General features: G+C 39.8%; 1 protein-coding gene across 9 annotated transcripts in view; it reads right to left on the reverse strand.

The window, feature by feature from the left end:
- Positions 1-1,397: 1,397 nt before the first annotated feature.
- Positions 1,398-24,663, reverse strand: part of MITF (melanocyte inducing transcription factor) — a 221,172-nt gene continuing 197,906 nt past the window's right edge. For 5 of the 9 annotated variants that reach the window (XM_082691140.1, XM_082691135.1, XM_082691136.1 and 2 more), the window contains 5 exons: positions 22,721-22,838; positions 19,443-19,499; positions 14,134-14,209; positions 10,453-10,600; positions 1,398-4,922 (listed from right to left, as the gene is read on the reverse strand). In XM_082691140.1, the coding sequence (XP_082547266.1) occupies positions 4,521-4,922; positions 10,453-10,600; positions 14,134-14,209; positions 19,443-19,499; positions 22,721-22,838 (801 nt within the window). In that variant the 3' untranslated portion in view covers positions 1,398-4,520. Of the gene's footprint in view, positions 4,923-10,452; positions 10,601-14,133; positions 14,210-19,442; positions 19,518-22,720; positions 22,839-24,663 lie in introns of all 9 variants that reach the window. The other 4 variants (XM_082691139.1, XM_082691133.1, XM_082691134.1 and 1 more) reach the window with 1 other exon arrangement.

Below are 24,663 nucleotides of genomic sequence, written 5' to 3' on the forward strand. Positions count from 1 at the left end.
TGGGCGCCATTTTCTTAATGGAGGGTATTATGATCATACAGTCACAGCTACCATTTACTGAGCATTTACTATACACAGCCAAGCAAAAATTCTCGTCTGTCTGTTTGAATGGACTTCATAAGACCACCACGTGGTCGCCGCTGTTAGGTCACCGAAGAACAGAAAGGAAATTGAAGCATTGAGAGGCTAAGTAACTCACTCAAAACCACAGAGCTGGAAATCAGCAGAGGCAAGACCGAAATTCAGATCTAGCTGCCAGTCCATGTTTTGTCACTTCGTGGATAGATTTATCGTTTAAGTGGGTTCATTTAATAGAAAATTTAATAAATCTAAATCTGTGAATATGAAATAAAGACACACAAGCTGTAGGCAAATGTGTGATGTTCAGGTAACAAGGCTTTAACATATAGGATGTGGGTTTTTTGTTTTTTTCCTTTTGGCAGGGGTTAGCTGAAGATTAAGGATCCTTAGAGCTTGTGAGGTGATCGTGAAGAGGCAAATGCCAGGACAGGGTTACCGTTCTGTTGCAGACCTCCTGACATGAAGTGCTCCAGCCTTCAGCTTACCTGCTTTCAAGGTTGCCCAGAAAACTTCTTCTTGACATAGGAAATCTTCCTACTTTTACATGTTTTTAAGGCATCACATAATCACTTTTCTATGGGAAATATAAATAATTCAAATAATTCTGAAAAAGAAAGGGCTTGATTATTGTATATTACAATTTAAGAAAAAAAAAATCTAATTTAACAAAAAGCTGACAATCAGGTCAGAAGCATTACGGGAAGTTTCTTGCTCGTTTTCTCCAGAGGTTAAACCAGAATATTTTTTAAAGAGGGCAGAAGTTTAAGGTCTAGCTAGGGAATAAAGACATGTTTTGTCTGACACTTCCCAAGTCAAATCCAACATTTATCAAATGATTCTTAAGTGCTGTATTTAAAAAAAATACAGCCAGGAGCTGGCAACCTGGGTATATTAAGCTTTCATTATTGTAAATTTGTATTTTAAAAACCCAATGTCTTTTTCGTAAATATGCAAGGGCTTCTCTGACAATTTCTCTTCTTATAAAGCCACCTCTCACTAAAACATGTTAAATAAAACTCCTGTATCTAAAATGAATTCTTGGCATCTGGGAGTTTAAAATCTCCCCCAAATTCAGAGGTAGCTGGGGGGAAGCTGTATAATTATAGTTCATCTGAGTGCAAGTCATAATCAAAAATGTTGAAAACTGAGAAGTAGTATATTAGAATGGCATTTCAAATAAAAAAAGTACTTACTGGCATTTTAAAAATTTTCCTGCAATTCGTTATTCATTCCATTGGAAGAAAATGTGCACTACCATTTTGGATAAGGCAAACAATACTCAAAATTGTCATTAACTAAAAACAACTGGCCACCACTATGTGAAAAACCAAATGCTTTAATGAGGCTATCAAGAACAACAGTTCAATTGTTTCATTGGATACATTAATATCGATCCATAATATACAGTGCTATGGACCATACAGAAATGATTGCTGCGTCCAACAGCAGGGGACTATATTATTAACATTACAGTACCAAGCGTCCGCAAGAGACAGTCATTTGTCTTTTTTTTTTTTTTCAAGAAATAGGGTCTTTTAATATACTGCTATCAACACCAACTTTTCCCCAGTGCATTTTTAAAAAATATTAATAAGTGCATTCCTTTGTGCTTTATTTTATATCTCTTAACTTCCTATGTATTTTATTTGTTCTTATTGCTTTATTATTTAAAAACAACCAGAAAGAACTTTGTCATCCTGTGTATGTCCAGGTTGGTTGTAAGGGTTTTTGGCAAAGTCAAAGGGTTTGGTATTTCCATGGCCTTATCCGGAGGCAGGTGGACAAGTTTGGCATTTTGGTCACTCCATACGGAGGCCCGACCCCGAGTCACAAGTGTGCTCTCAGGGATGAGGGGAGTGGTGTGGATCATTCTCTCGCGGTCACAAACGACGACCCCAAACCACTGCTTCTTGGCTTAACTAGTCCCTAAGACAAATCCACACTCGATTTGGCAAAAAAGAAATAAATAAAACCACCCCCCGAGGCTGCAGCATTCTCCTGGGCTTCCTCACCCGCCACTCCGAGAAATTGTCTCTTAAGAAGAAGGGGATGGGGAAGCAGGTGGCAGTGAGCTCAGGAGTTGCGAAAGTCAGGACAGTGGTACGAGATGCCATGCTTCCTCTAACAGAGCTTTGTGTAAGGTCACTTAGCCCTGGCCATATTCCCTGGGCCAGGGGCTCGTCAACCTTGCTCCGTTTTCAAGAACCCTCACCATCAGCTAAAGAAAACAAACTTCATACCGTAGCGATCTTGGACTTCTGCACCCAGCTCCCCTCCCCCCATATAAATATGAAGAGAAAAATAGACAATGCTATGATTGTATCAGTGAACACTATGGTACAGTTAGCTGTTCATGCAGATTTGCATCACTATTCTAGGAAAAGAGCTATACAATTAAGGGGATTGAAAGAATGGGAATTAATTTTCCCTACCCCCTTCGGTAATAAAGCTATAAAACTGATCGCATCATCAATGTTTCCAAGGATTCTCATTGCCCGACGTGCATGGGAACTGTGCAGTTGATTATTTTCATGGAAGCCATCCATTCATTCACCTGACAATCACACCTTCTCTTTGAACCCTCCAATACCCATCCGCCAATTCGTATTTGACATTTAAACTCATTTTCTTAAAAAAAAAAAAAAATTCCTCCTGAATAAGATTTCCTGATGAAAAAAGTTGGCACTCTGTCACTAAAATATATTTAATATGAAAAATACCATCTTGAAACTGTCTCCTATATTACGGTTCAGTCAGTGCTAGTCCAAAAAAGACTACTGCTATATTTAAGGCACTTCATTCTGAATGGATATGCTTTATGCCACTTGCTATTCAATTGTAGGCTGCTACTGAGAAATTCCATTCAACAGCCTGGCTCTTAACACCATATGTCAGCTGTATAAAACACGTAGGCCAGATAGATTACATGTAACACTACTGTTATTGCAAAGGACCACACAAGTAGATAATGCACTGAAACTAACTTACAACTTTGCTGCTTGTTGAAACACTGTTACCCAGTAACAGTAATTTGCCAATACAGTTATTTCTCCTTCCAAAAATTCAGCAGCTGTTTGCTGAAATAAACCCCAATTTAAATGACCATTATGGGCGTATCAACGCTATGGTGATCATTCTCCAAGAATATTGCTACTTTTATATCACTAAAAATAAATATGTAAGTTTATTTTCTCTAGAAAGCCAGTTTTTGCCTATTAATACTACACCTTAAACGTGTGGAAAAAAACAGTTCCAAGTGAGACAGTAATATACAAAATATTCGCAAAGCTCTCTTTAAACACAAGACCTTGCATAAAAGTTTTCTTTCACGTGGGTACAAAGAATGCGGAAAACCACCAGTGAGTTGTAAAAATATTGAAAACTTGCCATTTTAAGATGCATATTCTTACAAATTAATACAAACATACTGAAAAGAACAATGATAATAAAGAATCTGTACAAATCAAATGAACAGTAAAACATAATTTAAAAATAAAAATAGGAAAGCCAATTAGAAATGTGCCCAGTTTGGTTTTCTTTATCAAAAGTGAAATGGGAAAGAGAGAGGAAAAAAATTTTAAAAAGGACAACTTTCAGTGCTCCTCAATATTTTGAGAGGACACTCATTTCCTTTTGAAATAAAATATATCTTATGGAAAACTGAATCACACTAACTGATGAGGAAAACTGTAACAGAGCACAGAGTGAAGGACAGCAAGATTAGGGCCCATGTGTCAGGGCCTCTCTCTCTAACCCTTCAATTTCACTTGCACCTAAGTAAGGGATCAGTTACATTTTCTAACCAGACAATCCTCATGAAATTGGATGCACTTTTTTTTTTTTTAAACAGAATATTGTATTGCCTTAAATAGCTTGCAGTAGAAAGACTAAATGTTGTTAAAACGGTACTGGATCTTTAAGGCAGTACCAATGAATCAATACATTTACAAAGTAAAAAATGGTTAGTTTGGATTTCTTCCTTTCTTTCCTCAATCTCTTACTCTCTGCCTTTTTTTATTTTTTTAAATTTTTGGTTGTTTTACATTCTTTCAATTAAACTTTACATTTAATTTCCAAAGATGTCACAGGCATTAAAAAAAAAAAAATCTCAAACCAAGTTTCCCCTGAATAAAAATGGACAGAAATTTCTCTGATGCAAAATCCTCTTGCTCAGAAAGCTAAAGTCCGGGGCGAATTCAGTTCGCAGATACTGTACACTCATTGTACAATACTTTGGAGGCATCTGTAGTTGTAAAATAGAATATACAAGTCTGTTTCACAAAATTCTAAAAATAAAATATATCCTGGGCTATTGATAAAGCATGAAAAAAACTTCCATATTAAAGGAAAAATTATCAAGAAACCCCCTTCGGGGAAATTAGGAAACCTACGAATCGAGAAAGGAAGCAGTTTCGGAAAGCGCAGGGCAGGACCGCCCGCTAACAAGCGTGCTCGGCTTCTTCCATGCTCATGCTGCTCCTTCGGCTGCTTGTTTTGGAAGCTCCGGGGGACACTGACGAGAGCAGCGGGTCAGTTATGCCAACGGGAGAAAGGGTGTCATCCATCAGGATGTCTTCCAGTTTGGATCCCATTTTCGTGGGGACGCTATAGGCTTGGTTCCCTTCGGTCCCCGCGCCAAGGTTGTTGTTGAAGGTGATGGTGCCGTCTGTGAGATCAAGCGTTGTTGTGCAAGGTAGGTCTGCGTGGTGCTGAAGGAGGTCTTGGTTGCAGTTCTCGAGAGTGGGTTCTTGCTTAATGATCCGATTCACCAGGTCGGGGGAGCAGAGGCCCGTGGATGGAATAAGCGAAAGTCCGTGGGCTCGAGCCTGCATTTCAAGTTCCTAAAATGAAAGCGAAAACCCGATGTTTCAAGAGGTGGAGGATTTTAGGGCAATCCAAGGGCTGTCTGTGGTACTGTAAGGGGGTGTATGTGTCGTTATATACCTGTTCAGACTCACAGGCTGTACGACACCAACAGTGAACTCTAAGGTCAAACAGGGACTTTGGGTGATGGTGTCGTGCAGTGTAGGTCCACCAGTTGTAGCAAATGTACCACTGTGGTGGGGGGCGTGGCTGGGGGGAGGTGGAGTACCTGTGGGAGAGCAAGGAGCCTACGGGGAGTCTCTTTACCTTCTCCTCAATTGTGCTGTGAACCTAAAACTTCTCTAAAAGTAAAGTAATAGGGGCATCTGGATGGCTCAGTGGATTAAGCGTCTGCTTTTGGCTCAGGTCATGATCTCAGGGTCCTGGGATCGAGTCCTGTGTAGAGTTCTCTGCTCAGTGGGGGTCTGCTTCTCCCTCTCCCTCTGTGCTGTCTCTCGCTCTCAAAGAAATAAAATCTTTTTTTAAAAAAGTCTTAAAAAAAATCTGACAGAGGAAAAAACAACTACAAAAATATTTTTTTTGCTCTTTTCAATTAATAAATGTTATTTCTTCCAGTAGAGCATTTTAAATGCTACACAGATTTCATTAGGTATTAAATACAAAGACTGTCTCTCCCAGATGTTCATATTCCTTAAGATAAATTTTAAAAACACAAATAAAAATAAATATAAAAATAAAATTTCAAAATGTGAGCTGACTGAAAGAAAATGTTTGGTAAATAATACAGTCCTGGGGTCCCTAAACTCTGAACACATATCCAGGGGTGCTGCAGTGAACTCGTAGGGCACTGTGACATTTTCAGATAACTGGAGAAATACCACACTACTCCAAGAACTACCAAACTCAAGAAGCCTCATGGTCTCAGCAGTAAACTGTGCGACATGCTTCTCCATAGCATATCATTGTAAAGCCGGGTCTTTGGTGGTCGCTGTGATAAAAAGTAAGAACTGCATACAAAGCAACACAGGATGAGAAATGAGGACGGCACTGTCCAACTGGATTCCACAGCTGGAGAGGTTGTGCAGTGTGCAACAGACACACACAGCCCATTGGAAAGTAACACAGTTATTAGAAAATCAAATAAAAATGCTGTTTTTTGGGGTGCCTGGGTGGCTCGGTGGTTAAAGCCTCTGCCTTCAGCTCAGGTCATAATCCCAGGGTCCTGGAATTGAGCCCCGCATCGGGCTCTCTGCTCTGCAGGGAGCCTGCTTCCTCCTCTCTCTCTGCTTGCCTCTCTGCCTACTTGTGATCTCTGTCTGTCAAATAAATAAAATCTTAAAAAAAAAATGCTGTTTTTCTTTCGGTTTTTCTGTTTTGTATTTTCAAATAGCCAACTGAGTTGCTAGGACCTAAACATTCATTAAGTTGGTTGGAACTAACAAAGAAATGGTAGCTATTCCTTTGGCCGAGGGCACAGCTAAACAGTTACTAAGATACGAAGGGTATCATGACCTAGTAAAGGGAGTGGGAATGGCAAAACTTGTGGAAGTTGTATACAGGGAACTTAACTTTGAGAAGTGTTGCCTAACTCATCTTACCAGGCCCAAGGGAAGTGTTGTGCTTGGCTGGTTTTTTTTTTTTTTTTTTTTTTTTTTTTAATTCCAAAAGAAAGTTTTTATAAGGAGGATGAATAATTTCTCTCTATACTTTCTCCACATCCTTCCTGTTACGGGCTGAACTGAAAAATTTGTTATGTTCCAGGGTGAGGGTATCAAGCCCCGCGTCAGGCTCCCAGCTCAATGCCCAGTCTCCTCGAGAGGCTGTCCCTCTGCCTCCCCCTCCACTGCGCTTGCCCTCTTGGTTGCTCTCTCTCCCCCTCTTTTCTCTTTCTCAATCTTTAAAAAGAAAAGAAAAGAAAAGAAAAATTCATATGTTCAAATCCTAACCCCCAGCACCTCAGAATGTGTGTTTTGAGATGCTGTTTTTTAAAGAGGCAATTAAATTCAATGAGGTCATTTGGGTGGGCCCTAATCCAGACTCCAATAGGACAGATGTCCTTAGAAGAAGAGATTAACAGATGATCTCACCAATAGGTGGAATTTAAGAAACAAGGCAGAGGATCATAGGGGAAAAGAGGGAAAAAAATGAAACAAGACGAAACCCGAGAAGGAGACAAACGGAAACAAAGTGAGGGTTGCTGGAGGGGTGAGGAGTGGAGGGATGGGGTAACTGGGTGAGGGACTTTGGGGAGGGCATGTGATGTAATCAGCACTGGGTGTTAGGTAACATGGATGAATCACTGACCTCTACCACTGAAACCAATCAGACATTATATGTTAATTAATTGAATTTAAATTTTAAAAAAAAGAAGAAGAGATTAGGACACACAGACACACCTAGGTTAAGACCCTGGAAAGCCTTTCCTGGAAAACCAAAAGGCATCCTCCCAGAGAAGTATAGAAAAACTAATTCTGCCCACACCTTGACCTTGGGCTTCGGCCTTCAGAACTGTGAGGAGATGCGTGTCCCCACCTGACCTGCGGTATTTGTTAGAGCGGTCTGAGCGGACTAATGCACTTTCCAACTGTCACAGCCTCTCCAGGTTCCTCTCTGCAAAATGCCTTCCAAGCAAGCTCTTTGCACTCCCCCTGAGTATCCCTGGACCCTCCTAAAATGAACCCAACGACTCTCTATGAGTGTTCTTTCTATGCTTGTCGTACCCTAATATAATAGCGACAGAATATAAATGTGAAGTCACCTTGCCACACGAAGGAGGGACAAGCAGCCTCCAGTGTGATCCAGCTACTCAACCTTTGCCCACAAGCCTAGAAATGCACTTTCCTGAAAAGTCATGTCCAGTGTGCAGTCCAGATTGTTCTCTGGATGCCGGACACATAAAAGATGGGAGCCTGAGATGTCACAAAAGTATGTTCATGTTCCTTTACTCGATCTCCAGAAACATAAGTCTCTTTGGGCGTCATTTTAAAGCCTTCGGCTGTTTAATAAAATTATGGTTCCAAAGATATTAAGGCTTCATGCTCTTTCTTCTGTGAAAATTTCTGCATGCATCACTTGGAGTGAAAATGAAAGGGAGCCCTTAGGCCCAAGCTTAAAACATGCACTATTGTAAATCTACACCAACATGCTAATACGAACAGCTCCCCCACACGTGTAGTTTGTTTCAAAAAGAAAAAAAAGAAGTTGGATGAAAAGAGGCAAACATCTCACCCTGATCTCTTGTTTAATTAAAAATGTTTATCAGCTGATTAAAGCATTACTTAGATTTCTAAACAATGTGGTAAGTCTCATCTGGAGAACTCAGGCTCATTGCATGGCACGGCCTCCCTAACTAATAATGTTTTCCGTGATACACGTTAAGTTCTACAGGCTGTCTCATGCTACCACCGGAAGAAACCTATGATGCTGTCACCATGGCATTTCCAATCCACATTTTTCACAATATTCGTATTCCACACAAAGAAATGAGTTTGGATGCTGAAAACAAAACCTAGTCTTTCAAAACAGTTCCTATGTTTTAACATTTGTATAAGGAAATAACACATCAGCATACGCTACTTTTATAAAAGGGTATGCTAAGTTCAAGAGAAAAGGACTTATGGCTACTTATGATCATACGAACATAAAACAAACGACAAAAACTCAAAAAAAAAAAAAAAAAAAAGGATTTTCAAATGACATGCAACCTCTGTTTCACTGCGGACATTCTAAGATGCACCCCCTAGAGGAGAATGGTCTTCTGCCACCCTGCTGAAGATCACTGTCATGCCATGAGAGAAGTGATATTGGGAAATGTCAACCATGTTCTGGGGCATTCAAAAGGTCGGAGACTATTATCATAAACAAATTACTCTGTTAGAGAGGTTGGGTGTCCAGGATTCACACCATCAGGTGGAACACACTGCTATCTGAAGGGTCAGGCTTTGCTGGCCACAAACAGTTGCACTGGAAACCTGAAAATATGGTAAAAGGCGGGTCCATCTACTCAAGAAGAAGGTACTCTGTTGTCTCTTACCAGTGGACTGTGCTCAAGGTCAACAAGTAAATGAAAATTACTCTTGCCAACTCCTTTGTTCATGAGCAGGGAGTCCATTTTTCTTAGCCCTCTTCAGGACAGTTTCGGAGGAAGTTATGATTATGCCCTTACCCTCAGCATGAGAGCCCGAGTGCCTAAGAGGAGTACCATGAGCTCATACTACAGAAGGACTGCCCCATTTCACACTTAATAGTACCATGTTTACCCAGTACACAGAATGACAGATGAATTCCACATAACAAAATTAGTATTTCTCACTCCAAAAATAAGTAGCGTGAGTTCAAGATACAATAATTTCACTGTCTGCAATGACTTCTAAAATTTTTATCTTGGTAAGATCTTCTGGATGTCTCCAAGTTCCTTATAAACATAGGCTTTGACCATCGGCTACATACCCCCACCGAATACTGAGGCATCTTGGTATTTAACAACTTCAATTCTTATTCTTTGAAATAATTTTTGCTATTGACTGAATGTTTGTGTCTCACCCCACCCCAAAATTCCTATGTTGGAATCTAATCCCCAAGGTGATGAATTTGGAGGTAGGACTTTGGGCAGTAATTAAGGTGTGAGAGTAGAGTCCTCATGAATGGAATTCATGCCCTTATTAAAAAGAACACCAGAGAGCGCTTTCCCCCTGTTATCATGTGAAGACCCAGGGATGCCACCTCTGTCTATGAAACAGGAAGCAGGCTCTTACCAGACACCGAATCTACCTGCACCCTGATCTTGGACTTCCTAGGCTAAGGAACCCTGAGAAATAATGTTTGTTGTGTAAGCCACCCAGTCTGTGGTCTTTTGTTACTGCAGTCCAAATGCACTAAGCCACTGAGGTTCTATAAAGTGGCTCTGAACATTGAATTAGTATGTACCAAACGATCGCTTCTAAAAGAAATATGGAGTTAGGTTTCTATGAGTATCTTAGTCGTTTTTCATTAACGAGTCAACATGTAACCTTGTTTTATGTTTAAAGACACCTTAATACACAATGTTGATTTATTAATATGGAAATCACAGCCAAGAGCACTGGAACTTACCTACAAAGAAAACTTATCTCCAGAAGACCCCTCCCAGCCTTTTCATGCTTAGGAATACCAGACAACTTCAGTAATACTCTTAGGAGCCATTTTAAACAGCAAAATTCACCCATAAAACCCACAGAAATGTGAAAAGCCTGGGACTAAGGACCATGAAAAGGATGCTTACGGTGTGAGCTAAAACAAGACAGCAGGTTATTGTCTTGTTCAACCTTAACTCAGATTAGCCACTCTGCCCATGTCCACGAAGGGCCATGAGAGCACCATGAATGTTGATCTTGGGCTTACGGTAAATTTTTATGAGCGGCAAATTCACAAAGAGGCAATCCATAAATAACAAGTAGCTACTGTATTAGGATCATGTAAATCAAGTCCCCCATGGCTCATTATATCCCCTTTCCTCCCACCTCCAAGTCAGGGACGTATCGCAAACCCCTCACAACACGTGCCCCCTACCTGTATTCTGAGCAACAAGTGCCGGTTGGCGTGCTCCAGCTTCTTCTGTCGGTTTTCAAGTTCTTTTGCGCGCTGCTGTTCTCGCTGTAACTTTCGGATATAGTCCACAGATGCTTTTAAGATGGTTCCCTTGTTCCAGCGCATGTCTCTGTAACGAAGAGGAAGAAAACAACCTTTTTCGGGATTCAAGGCACAATGAAAATTCATCATTCAGGGCATTTGATGTCTAAAGATATCTTAACGATGACACGAGATGACAGGTACCATTCACTGAGTGCTTATCCTGTGCCGGACACTGTCTGCCCACCTCTTAGACATTATCCTACTTAACCCAGACGAGCACGTTGGAAGGGAGGGGCGTGGTGCACAGGCTGAAACATACACTGTTTGGAGGAGTATGCCCTTGTTATAGAGCCACGACAAGGTGGGGTCAGGACTTAAATTTAGTTCTGTTGATTACAAAATCGATATTCTTAAAAACCATATTAAAGAGTTACAGGTTTCTAGGACTATCAAAGTTAACTCATTCAGGCAGGCAGAATAAGCTACAGTTAAAAAAAAAAAAATTCCGTGAGATCCTACTACTTGACCATGTGAAGCATAAAAGTGGTATCTTTGGATTTTCTCATGAATATCCCGGCCAAGTTCTCAAAGCTCTCCCCATCTCCTCATCTATAAAATGGTAATACTACACATGTATGAACAGCCTCGCATGTACATTACTGAACTCCAAGGAGGCCTCTTAGATGAATGTGCTATGAAAAGTCTAGAAGGCAATTCAAGTAACAGCAGACAGTTATTCAGTTTCAACTGAATAATTACAATAGCTATCTTTAAACAACATTTACTATGTGCCAGGTATCTTTTAAGGTTTTTCAGAGCTCATTTGATCCTATCATAACCACCTCAGTGTCTAGGCACTAATATTGTCCCCATTTTGTAGGGTAGGAAACAAAGGCACAGAGAGGTGAAGTAATTTGCCCAAGGTCACACAGCTAGGAAGTGGTAGAGCCAGGAAGCCTAGAGGATCTGGCTCCAGACTCCAGGCACTGAACCATTCTGTCATTCTTCTTATGTGACTGAGTCCTCAAAAGAACCAGACTAGGAAGGAATATTTTGAACACCCTTGCCTTTTTTTAAACAGATGAGGAAAATAACTGTCTTCCCCAAGATCACACATCTAGAAAGGGACTCTTCTGGATTTCAAATCCAGGCAGCCTGAGCTTAATGCCTTTCAGTTTTTTATGACTGTAACTGTAATGTACTCATGTATATGAGGAGATTAAGAACACCATTAAAATGTAGGTAAAAGTGAGCTGAAAAATGTAGAGCACTCCAGAAAAACAATTAAGAATGAAATTATAATTACCTACGTAGTATTTCTGGGGCACCTTAAATTAATCTGAGCTCTTTCATCGACAGTGTTCATGATGACAATGACAAGGACAATGAAAAAATAAACAAAAACCACTTCACGGATGAAAACTCTTCTACCCCACAACCTACGGCTGCTGGAGGAATATCGGAAGTATCAGCAGGGATGCGTGAATGGAGCGTCATTAAAACAAGTCACCAAGTAATTGATCCTCCTATGGATTAGATGAAGAACAAAACAGAAGTCCTCCTCTGAGAGGCAGAGAATTCCCGGGGGATGATCCCTGCGGTCTGAGCACTGAAGATGGCTACCCAGGGAGGTGTCCTGAGATACGGGGAGCACGGAGCTGACTTGTTTAATGTTCAGGGCTGAGATCAGAGTAACAGACCCTTTAGCAGCCAGAGAGAAATGTAACCATAATGAAAGATGCCTTAACTAGGCCAGTGAAGTTGAAAAACCTGTACTGACCCATGACACATGTAAGCAGTTACTCGGTTTCTAAGAAGTGACTGTTCCAACCAATTATCTTATTAGGTTTTGCCTCCTGTAAGACCGAATCAATCGATTATGCTTTTAGGCTTAAAGGAAGGGTATTCAAACTTTTTTTCCCCTGGTAATTAGAGAACCACACTTTTTTCACACAGAAGTATTAAAAGATCCCCAATATAGAAATCAACAATAGGAGATCTGCTATGGGGGAGGAGAGCATATGGGGCAAGACCCTGGTCAGCCGGACTATGTTCCTAAAGCAGCTGCAGAGCCTGTTCCAGAAACTGGTATGGAAAACCCCCATTAGAGATTATAGTCCATTTATCTTAAAACAATGCCTACAATTAAAGATCATTATCAGTTCAGATTATAAACACGTAAGTATTCTAATACAATAGAGAAAGAAGATATGCAAATAGAGGCTTTCACTGCAGCCCCATAATTTCATAATACGTTGCTAAAGAGATTCACATGCTACAGTTTAAAAGAATATGCTAAAAAGTGAAAGCTGATAAAGAACAGGAAAATGGGAATTCAATTTCAACTATCATGCAAGACTGACTATAGGAAATGAAGGTCACAGCCCCTTAGTAGGATAAATTTGTGCTGCAGAACTGAGAATCTGAATGTTTTGAGTTTCAAAATGGCTTTCCTTGAAACCTGGGAAAGCAAAATCTTGATGATGGAAATTCTGCTTGAACATCCATCAAGACCACCTTACAATGGGCAATGATTTTATTTTATTTTGTCACAAATTCCCGGACAATAATGTGAATAGCAAATTTAATAAGCCTTGCATGAATAATGCTTGATTTCATCTTTACATTTTATTAGGTAGCTAAAAGGTCATATTCAAAGGCTAATTTCATCGGATGCCTGTGGGAGCCATTAAAATGTATACACTCTAGCCCTTTACTTCAAATGGGCCACTTTCTAATGGATAAAAATTGTATATTTGTTGTCCTACTTGCTGACGTTGCTGGTAGGGAAATTATCTTTACAACTGTTATCTGTCTGAACAGGGGTAGGAGGTGAGCAGAGACTGGAAGCTGAAACCCAAATTAGCTGACGTGTACTTAAAAGAGGATGAAAATTACTTTTTTCCAGGTTGGTAAAACACAGCGAGGGCATGCAAGTTTTCAAAAACGTTTTTTTGACCTATTTTTTTTTTTAAGATTTTATTTATTTATTTGACAGACAGAGATTACATGTAGACAGAGAGGCAACAGAGAAAGGAAGGGAAGCAGGTTCCCCGCTGAGCAGAGAGCCTGATGTCAGCTGGATCCCAGAAACCTGGGATCATGACCTGAGCCAAAGGCAGAGGCTTTAACCCACTGAGCCACCTAGGTGCCCCAATTTTTGACCTTTTATCTGTTGACTATTGTTAAACTTGAAGTCTCTAATCCCAGCTCTCAGGGCCCATCGGTACTATATGAGTTGCATACAAGTTGCCAGCAAATCCAGTCTAAACCACTACTGAAACCTCTGTCCTGCCTGAACGGTGAAGAGAATTTTTCTAGCAGCTTGGGGATCATTTGCCAAAAAGTCTCAGACTTCAGAAAGCCACCTCCTTATATCCCAAGCTCAGAGCTGATGTCCAGTAGCCCTTGAATGCAATTCAGTTGATTTCTCTCAAATTTTTAGTCTGATGAGACTAACCAAAAGAAAGGTATGGGAAATATACCAGCCATGGAACCAAAGGCAGAGGGGTATTTCTGGACTCTAGTTTCTGTAGCTGTGCACTTTTTGCAACATATGAATAAACATTAAGGTACCAAAAAAATATACGACACAGATTAACATGGAATTGTACTCACGGATCATTTGACTTGGGAATCAAAGTACCTAGTTCTTTAATGCGGTCATTTATGTTAAATCGTCTTCTTCGTTCAACTTCAAGAAAAGAGCACAGGAAGGGATGATTAGTAACAGGGCCACATACACATTTAGTAGATATTGCTAAAGCCATGTGTGCCTTAACTGTGCTGGCCCAAGGCCATATAACCCGAACTGGTATCTCCCCGTTGTTGTCATGTTTTCGGTACTGAGTTAAGTGGGAACAGCCAGGACTCAACCCTGAGTATTCAGATTAGGGGACAGCAAATTTTTACGGGGCCAGATAATGGGTTCCTTTTGGCATTGAGGGCCAATTGGCAAAATTGAGGATATTATGTAGATACCTAAAGAATGGAAGAGAAAATATATTTCCATAGATTTTTTTTTCTTTATTGACAAAATTCAAAATGTGGTAATATTAACTGGATACAATTTTTTTTTTTTGGCCATGCAAGTCTACCAACAAGAAGCCCAGGGGGCCAGAATTTAGATTTTATATAATTTCTACTTATCGCAGAATATTCTTCTCACGGCTTTTTTTTTTAAAGCTATTTAAAAATGTAGAAAACATTCTTAGCCTCTAGGCTGTACAAAATTTCCTGCTCTGGGCGCAGTGTTGCCCAACAGAAATACAATGCAAGTATTGTATTTCCGTAATTTTCAATTTTCTAGTAGTCACACTGAAAAAGTAAAAAGAAAGAGGTAAAATTAATTTGAGTATTTCTGTAAACCCAACATAGCCAGAATACCATCACTTCAACCTGTAATCTATGTAAATATTAATAAATTAAATACCGAACATTCTTTTCTTGGCACTAAATTTTTGAATCCAGTGTCTTTTTTATACTTCCCAGTGCATCACATTCAAACTGGCCACATTTCCTGTGCTCAACAGACAGCTGTGTTGAGCAGCGACAGGACTGAGTAACACAAGCTTAAGAGTCAAGGCAGCTTGTTTCACTATACTCTGCGTCCTGGTGGCATCCCAGTTCAGTTGCATCATTAGTTAAACTATCGTCTTCTTAGGGGAAGATGAAACAGTAAAGCATATGTGTTAATAAATGTCTCTAATTTATCTACTCTGGGAAATAAATTCCAAATAACTTAAGGTCTAACAAATTGGAATAAGTATGTTAATATTTCACTTTAAAACAGTATGTCCAGATACATATTTATATTTGACCAACTAGCATTCCATACACTTAGGTAAATAATATTACGTGTTACTTTCCCAACAAATACTGTATTTTTTCCCCTTAGCTGAGGATTCAGCTCAGTTACTTAAAGCCTTATCATTAAGCTTTTATAAAATAGAAATATTGATACTCAATGGTTCTAAAGAAGGAACTTTTAGACCTCTGATCTTCTGACTAAGCTCCTCCAAAACTCTGATGCATGGCATGTCTCCTTACTTTTCTAGGCATATAATAATCATAAAGATTCAAACAGCACTGAAATACATAAGTAAAAGTGCCCTATGATCCAGATATGACCACTGTTAAGCTGCTTATAGATCCTTTGGGATGATTTGTTATTCTCCAAACATGCTGTGTACGGGACCCTTTTTGATCTACACTTGCTGAGTGATGACCTCATTTATCTTATGGCTTCCAACACCACATATACGCTGATGACCTCCCAAGTTGTCTTTCCAGCTCAGACATGTCCCATAACCCTAGACTCATATGTCTGACTACTACATGTTTCCATAGGGATGTCTAATAAGCAGCCACAATACTCCACATACAAGCTCCTGGTCTTCCAAACTCAAATAGCTCTACCTACAGACTTGTCCACCTCATTTGATGTAATTCCCTCCTTCAGTTACTTAAGCCAGAATGTTGGAATCAATTCTGCACCTCTCTTCCTCTCATATCCCATATCTGATCCATCATCCAAGTCTGTTGGCTCTACTTTCAAAATATTTCTAGAATCTGTGCACTTCCAACGTCCACTCTACCTGAGAGAAGCCACCATCCTCTTCTCCTGGATGACTGCAATGCTCCTAATGGCTATCTCTGTGCCACCCATGCCCACTGCTTCTTATCCACTTTGATCTATTTAGATTCTGCCGAAACACAACTCAGAACATCCAACCCCTTGCTGAGAACCCTCCAATCATTTCCCACCTCCCCTAGAACAAAAGCCAAGTCCTACAAGGATCTGGTTGGCTCCCATCCCTCTGACCTTATGTTCTCTTCCTCTCCCTCTCTGACCACACCTTCTGTCATGACTAAACTGTGTCCCACCTCCCTTCAGTCCCATGGGCTGCTTGCGAGTTCAACCACTTTAGGACTCTCCACTTTAGGACCTCATACTGCTCTTCACCCTGTCTGGAACGCTTTCCCCCCCAGTATCTGAATGGCTCTGCCCTCCTGTCTCTCAGCTAGTGACTCAAATTTACCTACGAGCCTCCCTGACAGCCCTATTTAAAACTGAACCACCGCCTCGTCCAAGGCTCATCCTGACACTCTGTCGCATTGCCTGCACTTTGTCTCCTCACAGAACCTTCTACCGTTTGTCTGAATATACACATATAAAAATGCGTATTTATTCACTGATGCATTCCAAGTACCCATATGAATCTGGCACCCAGCAGGCCTTCAGTAACTATGTATTAAACAAAGAATGATACGCTTAAAGTAGGATTATAGTAAAAATGAATAGTATATTGTTGACATCATGTAACATTTAGATATTACTACACTTCATGAATGCAGTGCCTTCCCTCCCCAGTTATTTTTTATTATAACTTGTAAAATGTTCCAAAACACACAAAAGTGCATACAGAAAAAAAGTCAAAGCCAACTTTTTATACCATGCAACACCTATATACCTGAGGAAATTATCAATGATAAAGGTAAACTCCTAAATCTTCTCCCAGCACATACACACACACACACATACACACACACACACACACACACACACACACACACAACTTTATACACTGTGATCTTTTTATATAATGAGATACTATACATATTATTCTGCCATTTGGCTCTTCTCACTCAGTCATATATTGTGGACATCCATGTAAATCAGGTAAAACAGACCAACTCCCTTCTTCTTAATAGCCACTGAGTATGCTGTATACGGACATCCCATAATATACTTACGAATACTCTAGTGATGGATACTTAAACTACTTTCAATTCCTCCCTCGCTGTCAATGGTATAATGATCATTTTGGCCAGTCTCTCCTGTAGATTTTATTACTGTTGCAATTCTTGCTCTATACTGGTAACACCACCTTACTATATTTTTTTGCTCATCTATTCTGTCTGTCCTTGACTCAAATGGAAGCTCATAAGAGTGGGAAGCCTGTCTGTCTGTTCAGTTCCATAGAAAAATGCCTCGTACGATATGGGGGGCTCAATAAATAGTTATGAGTAAATAAACGAATATAGTATTGTGCACATTTTGGCAGCTACTTTCACAAGGTTAGTTTCTAGGAGAGGAAAAGTTATGCCAATGGACAATCTAACCTTGAGTGTTCATTTCTAATGGTTAGATGAGATTTTAAAAGGTTTTTTATAGCCCTCAGAACGTGACCTGATCAGGTGTATACTTTACTGACAACCCTAAACTTGAGAGTTCAGGTGCCTAAACAAAGGTAATGTTTTTAACAAGATACAACTTAGTTTCCCATATTTCAGTCAGGAGAAGTTTTGGATAATGCTTAATGATCTTAATTCTAAGTTATCTGAAAAGAAGAAATACATTCATTCGAGTCCAATTTCTTGGAAGCTGGAGGAGACCTTAGAAATATTAGTGCAGGGGCGCCTGGGTGGCTCAGTGGATTAAGCCGCTGCCTTCGGCTCAGGTCATGATCTCGGTGTACTGGGATCGAGCCCCGCATCGGGCTCTTTGCTCAGCGGGAGCCTGCTTCTCTCTCTCTCTCTGCCTGACTCTCTGCCTACTTGTGATTTCTCTCTCTGTCAAATAAATAAATAAAATCTTTAAAAGAAAAAGCATGTTTAGAAATATTAGTGCAAATCTTTTGGTGGAAAGGAGCAAAGCTTCTTGTACCTGATATAGGAACTGAGAAAGGCAGAATCTATTAAAAGAAAGAACTCACCCCCCTCTGGGACCGAGCGATTCTGTTTCTCAGTACCTAACCTGGAGAAACAAACTCCCCTGTACACAGAGAGGCATTATGCAAATGTTCACTGTGGCTCTATTTGTAGCTGGGAGAAACTGGAAGCAATATCAACACTTGGTAGTAGTAGGATTATTGAATGTTACACAGTTATGCTGTGGAATAGTACGCAATAGTACGCAACAGTTGTTAAAAAGGACACAGATAGAGACTAATAACAGCAAAAGTTCTTCAGGATGGACTGCTGAGTAAGAAAGTCAACAGCAACAAATATGGCTAACATGACAGTGGTTGTGTTACAAAAAACACTATTTATTCGCTATGTGCATGTGTATGTGTGTGTCTTCTTAAACACAAGGGCAGAGGCTGGGAAGGCCAAGAGCAAACTGAAAACAACAACAATGGTAACAGCGAGGATGATGGCTCCAGGGGCCAGAGGAGAACTCTAGCTTTATTCTATCATTTTAAATTCTGGCTCATTCTATCGTTTTTATGAGGACAAAGTATTTATATGTAACCTACATTCTTAAAACTCAATTTAGGAAGAAGAGGACAGGAGGCCGTGAGAAGAAAAATTCACACACTCGCCAATGATTTCCCACCACAAAACCCAATCTTTTTTTTTTTTTTTTTTAAACTGTGTAGCCTCTTTTACTTTTGTTTATGAAAAAAATCTTAAGTTCTCACAGGAAAAAACTTAAGGATTTGATTGAGGAAATTAAAGACATAAAAAATAATTTTAAATGTTGGAAGATTTTCTTTAAGTCACAGTTCAAGTCCGAAATTGGGGAGGGTACCTCACTCACAGATTCCCTTCCATTTCATTTTTTTTTTCTTTCAAATCTCACTGGAGAAGGTGATCCCATAATCCCCTTTTGTTAATAAGTTCCAGTGTGAGCAACACTTATAATTGGGTAGTTGGGGATCAAGTGTCCCTCTCACCAAACACACACACCAAAACTATTACTATAAATAAGTAAATACTCTTCAGAATACTGGGGAGATTTTCAATTTGATGAGAGATAAATACAGGAAAACCTTAGTTTCTCTGAAAAACATTTTTTCTTCCATAAATGTACCTTTAACAGCTATGCATATCAATTTCCTCCCACAAGATTTCAAACAATTTTGATATAAGGGGGAACATCCACTCCAATTTCAAATATCATGAACATAAAACCAACTTACTCAAATTGTGATTGTCCTTTTTTTGCCTCTCTTTAGCCAACGCTCTTGCTTCAGATTCTGTGGGAAAAATACACGCTGTGCACGTGAATGAAGTAATTAGAAATGGGAACTGTTTAAGGCACGCAATGACGTACACTACAAAACATCTCATTTTCTAGTTAGATATGGAAACTTACCTGACCACGTTCTAATAATAAAAAAAAAATAGGGTTTTTAAAATCATGATTCTTCAAAAGCTTGTATTTTTTCAAAAGCAATATATATCAAATAAATGCAAAGCCATGGCTTCTACAAAATTGTATAAGACCAGTAGCAAAGGTGTCTAACATACTACAAACATACAAGAAGAAAAGTAACTAGAAAACTATGGAAATTTGCTATTGATATTCTGTTATTAAGAGTTGAACTTTCTTTTCTTTTTTTTTTTTAAGACTTATTTACTTATTTCAGAAAGAAAGAGAGAGAGAGAAAGAGAGAGCATGAGCGGGAGGGGCAGAAGGTGAGGGAGAATCTCAAGCAGATTCCATGCTGAGTGCAGAACCCCATGTGGGGCTTGATCCCACAACCCTAAGATCATGACCTGAGTGGAAACCAGGAGTTGGAAGCTTAAGCACCCTGAGCCACCCGATGCCCAGGGAGTCAAATTTTCTTTTCATGCAACAGAACTTTTTGTTATTTCTTCCATGCCTTTGTAACACACTGACATGAAAACCGAGGAGAGAAGCTATCATGTCAGATCTCTGAGGGTAGAAATGGACTCTTTTTTTTTTTGAAATGGACTTGGAGCTAGGTTCCAACAGAACTTGCTAGAATGAAATGATGACCCTGAGGAACTCAGACCCTACTAGCTTGAGTTCCTAAAAACAAAAATAGGAACAGAGGTGTTTGGTGGCAACTCCATTTGAAAAGATACATTTGCAGTGCAAGTTCTGTGAGATCTCTGTGGGGGGATAGCTTTGCACCTTACAGAAGGCAAAACAAAACAAAAGGACAGTTGTTTGATTAATCCTGGCATTCTGCGACCTCTGTTACTTTCTTTTCACAAGTGACACCTGAAACATTACACTACCATCATTCAGAATTGTACCCAAAATTAGAAATCTTTTTAGCATAACTCATAGCCACTGAAGCTTATATATATATATATATTTATTGTATGTGTATTATGTATACTTATATACACATAAATAATTCAGAGCCTGAATTATTTCAATTGGGATGATCAATCCAAACCATTTTCTAATTTTTTTTTCATCACATGAGCATTATAGTCAGCTTTTAATTATATACCCTCCCCTTCAGTATTTTAGGGTTTTTTTTTCCTCTTCTTTTCTTTTTATCTTCAGTTTTGCCAGCCCTACAACCATGGTTTTCTGCCCATCCATCTCAACCCACCAACTGTGGGCCAGCTTTGGTCAAGGCAATCCAGTGAACTTCTCTGCCATCTTATAGCTTCACCCACATTTTCCCCAAGGTGGGTAGACTCTTGACCTTGGTGGGGGGTTGGTTCTTCCCAAGCTTAGAGAGCCCCTCTATAGCCTCAGGATATTCTATAGTATTCTTCCTCTCCTAGTAGCTAAACGCCCATACAGTTAACAATCCTTCATATTAAACCTTTCCGGTTTAAATCACCATGTGGACTCTGCTTCCTGACTAGAACCTAATGCAGGTGGGAAAGATAATTTTTTCCCCTTAGTCAGACCTGACTCCTAAGCCTTTTCTCTTTTGGCTACTTCACTCTGCCTTTCAAGCTAGCAGTGTTCAGAACCCCAATTCCTGTCCATTTATTCCTTTTCCTGGCATTTTACCCTTTTCCTGTCTGGATTGGTCATTTTCTAAGATAAAAAAGTGATTCTAGAAGTGTATAGTTGATCTGCTTCTTTTTAAAAAGAAAAATAAATTTATACCCCCTTACCCATTTCTCTTATTCCCACCCCTGGCCTTTGTTGTTTTGTTTTTGAACAAACAATCACACATATAATTCCAGAGTCTACTTTGGGGGCACCGGGGGACTTAGTCAGTCAAGCTTCCGACTCCGTCTCTTGGTTCCAATTCAGGTCATGATCTCAGGGTTGTGAGACTGAGCCCCACGTCAGGCTCCGTGCTCAGTTCGGACTCCACTTGAAATTCTCTCCCTCTTCCTTTCACTCCTGCCCCTCTCTCCATTCACGCTCTCTTTCTCTAAAATAAATAAATTTCTTATAAATCTAAAAAAAAAAAAAAAGTTTACTTCACACGTAAGTTGTAAGAATTCTGTTCATGCCATATTAACCATATTTAATCATTATTATTATAGATCTCATATAGCATTATCTTCTGAGACTTCACGGTACTTTTCCTTTCTGGGAGGATACCCACTTTTTGTTGACTTTCAATGCGTTTTACACAGTAATTAACTTATTACTTCTTTTAACCCACAAATTGTTTTTTTAAACTTTCTCCTGCCACAGTCTTCTGAAATATTTTCTTCAAAAAGACACCCTTGAACAAACAGGATTTTTTTTTGCACCAAATATATAGTTCATATTCTCAGACCGTTCACCTAATCCTGCAAGATGCAAGGACCAAACATTAAAAAGGGGGATGAGGTGAGGGCCATAAAACTCATCATGGTAGAACACCAGTTCTAATGGAGTTTTGTCATGTTTTAATGGCCAAATGCCTTCCCTAAAGCATTGAGCAAAATGGCGAAATAGATAATTTCACACTTGCCTCAGGAACAAACAATACCCATCGCTCCATTTCATAATCTATTTTTTTCCTCTGTGTAATAAATCTTTTGCACATGATGTAGCAAAAATAACAGGAGGCATCTAAAGATGTAAGAAATTCATTCTTACCCTATCCTGACAAATGTGGGCTTGAATGTGTGTAAAGGAAAATTCAGACCACGGTTCTCAAACTGGAATGCCTCTAGGGGCTTGGCAAGTAACACAAGCACCAGACTGGGTGGCGACATTTTATAATTAAAAGTGTTGCCTTCTGCCTCCCCACCCCAAAGGGGAGAGCAGCCACAGACACAACGATGGGTGTCATGGCATAACAGTGGTGCCTTGGAGTGACAGCAGCCCCAATTCCAGGACCTCAAGAAATACCGGAAACCAGGATTTCCAAGTATAAATCCTCCATCTTAAAAAATAGTTTCACCACTGTGCAGATCTAAGAAGAAAAGTATGTCTACAAACTGGGAAGAGTCTGGAGGTCACAATTCTGATAACTTTGCTTGCCAGAAAATTAACAGAAAATCCCCAGGAAGAGGCACACTTGCCAATATTCACCTGTGAGCTCCCTTTTTATGTTGGGAAGGTTGGCTGGACAGGAGTTGCTGATGGTGAGGCCTGGGGGTGGCAGGCCTTGGTTACCGTAGAGATCAATCAGATTTCCAGAGACAGGTAACTAGAGAGAGAAACAATAAGAGAATTGAACTGCTTGAACAATTCCTAGGTTATTCAGCTAGAGCCCAGATCTATTCCAGACTTGATTTAAAAGAAATGGTTTGAAGTTAAAAACAAAACAAAACAAAAAAATCATTTTTTAAAACAGGAAAGCATGACCTGTTTACCTTTCTACTCACTTAGATAATGGGGACCTTTAGCTTATTCCTCTGAAAGAAGAAAGGGCACAGAATCTCACCCCCATAAGACGATTCTATGATCAGCTTATAGTTATATTTTGAGCATGGAGGCAATGGACACTGTGGCAACTCATTATCTAGCACATTCAGCAGCACAGAGTAGATGTTTAGGAAATGCTGGCTATTACTGTAAAATGGGGTTCTATGTGGCCTGACTTCTTCACCAAATCAGGTTTTTCATTAAAGTCACCTTTTTTCCTTCCCTCTCTTGCCCTCTCCATTTTAAAAAAATCTCTCTTTATTTTATAAGGAAAACCAAGTGCAAAGTGTTCTCTACTGGAAAAGAAATGGTTTCCTTATTGCTGAAGAAAAGCTCTTTTCCTTGAAACTGAAATCTTTCGTAGAGCCACAAGAGGGAGCCCACTGACTTTAGTAAAAATAAAAATTTACACTAAAAAAAAAAAAAAAAGTAAAGAAATATCTAGCCCTCTCAAGCTAGCTTAGGAGTGCTTTTTTCTCCATTCTGAACTAAATATTTTGAAGTGGTAAACTTTCTGCCCCGGAAGCTGATTTCCTTTTTCCGTCTATGAATTTCCCTGCACCTCGTTCATTGAAGAAGCTTGAGGATACCCATGTTTGTGGACATCAGAGGTCCCAGACATTTCGTCTTCCTACCCTCTGAAATAAAGTTCTGATTATTAACAAGCGGGACAGAGTTAAGTGACCTCACTACAGTCAGTGCAGAAGTTCCCTCTTCCCAGCTTAATTCAAACAATTCCTGTAACTATCATTACCAAGGAAGTCTTAGAGCATTTGGCCCATCCTTGACCAGACACTCTAAATTTTACTCTAATTTTGAGAAAAGTACCTTGAGATAGCATTCAAGCTGTTTCGTGACCAAGAGGTATCGAGAAGAGATTCTACTGCACATCTCGCCTTCCAATTTCTCCAATGGCCACTAACATACAGATAAAAATACCCACAAAATACAGATACAAATGTGTTTCCTTTCACTGTTTGCCTTGACCATCTATTCCCATTGCGGCTTCTAGAGAAGTAGTCCATGAAAGTACAGGGAGACGCCTGTACTTTCTGACAGGTAAACAGGACACTTGCTCTAATACGACTGGGTCTGAGAACAGGAAGGACAGACTGATCAGCGGAACGCGTCTCTCTCTTGTCCACTCCATCTTTTCTTCTTTTTGAAGGCAGGATTTATATTATGTATATAAAATGTAATACACCTATCCCACCTCACCGATGCATATAAACAATGCACTGTGAGCATTTAGAATGCCCTTGAAGCACAAGTCAAGCCCCTCTAGCTAAAAACCTGATGACCAGTGACTTTGATTCTTAGCTGTCATTTTGCTAAGTGGTTTCATGTGAAGTAGGTCACCTTCCTGGGGTCAGTCTTGCTCTGTGAGTACTCAGTTCCATTCTTGTACAACTTAAGACAGCAAAGTGAAAGGTATACAAATGTCTTAATACAGCAGCGTAAAGAGTCAGAGCATCAAAACTCAAAGCTGCTGGGACATCTCGTAACCCGCTGCGGGACTCCCAAGATTTATCCTCTTATCCTTTTGGACTTTGAGATTCTGGAGGAACTACTGAGTGTTAATAAACCAAGAATGTGGCTTCAAAATT

This window comes from Mustela nivalis (assembly GCF_964662115.1).
Source record: "Mustela nivalis genome assembly, chromosome: 1".
NCBI classification, from domain to species: domain Eukaryota; kingdom Metazoa; phylum Chordata; class Mammalia; order Carnivora; family Mustelidae; genus Mustela; species Mustela nivalis.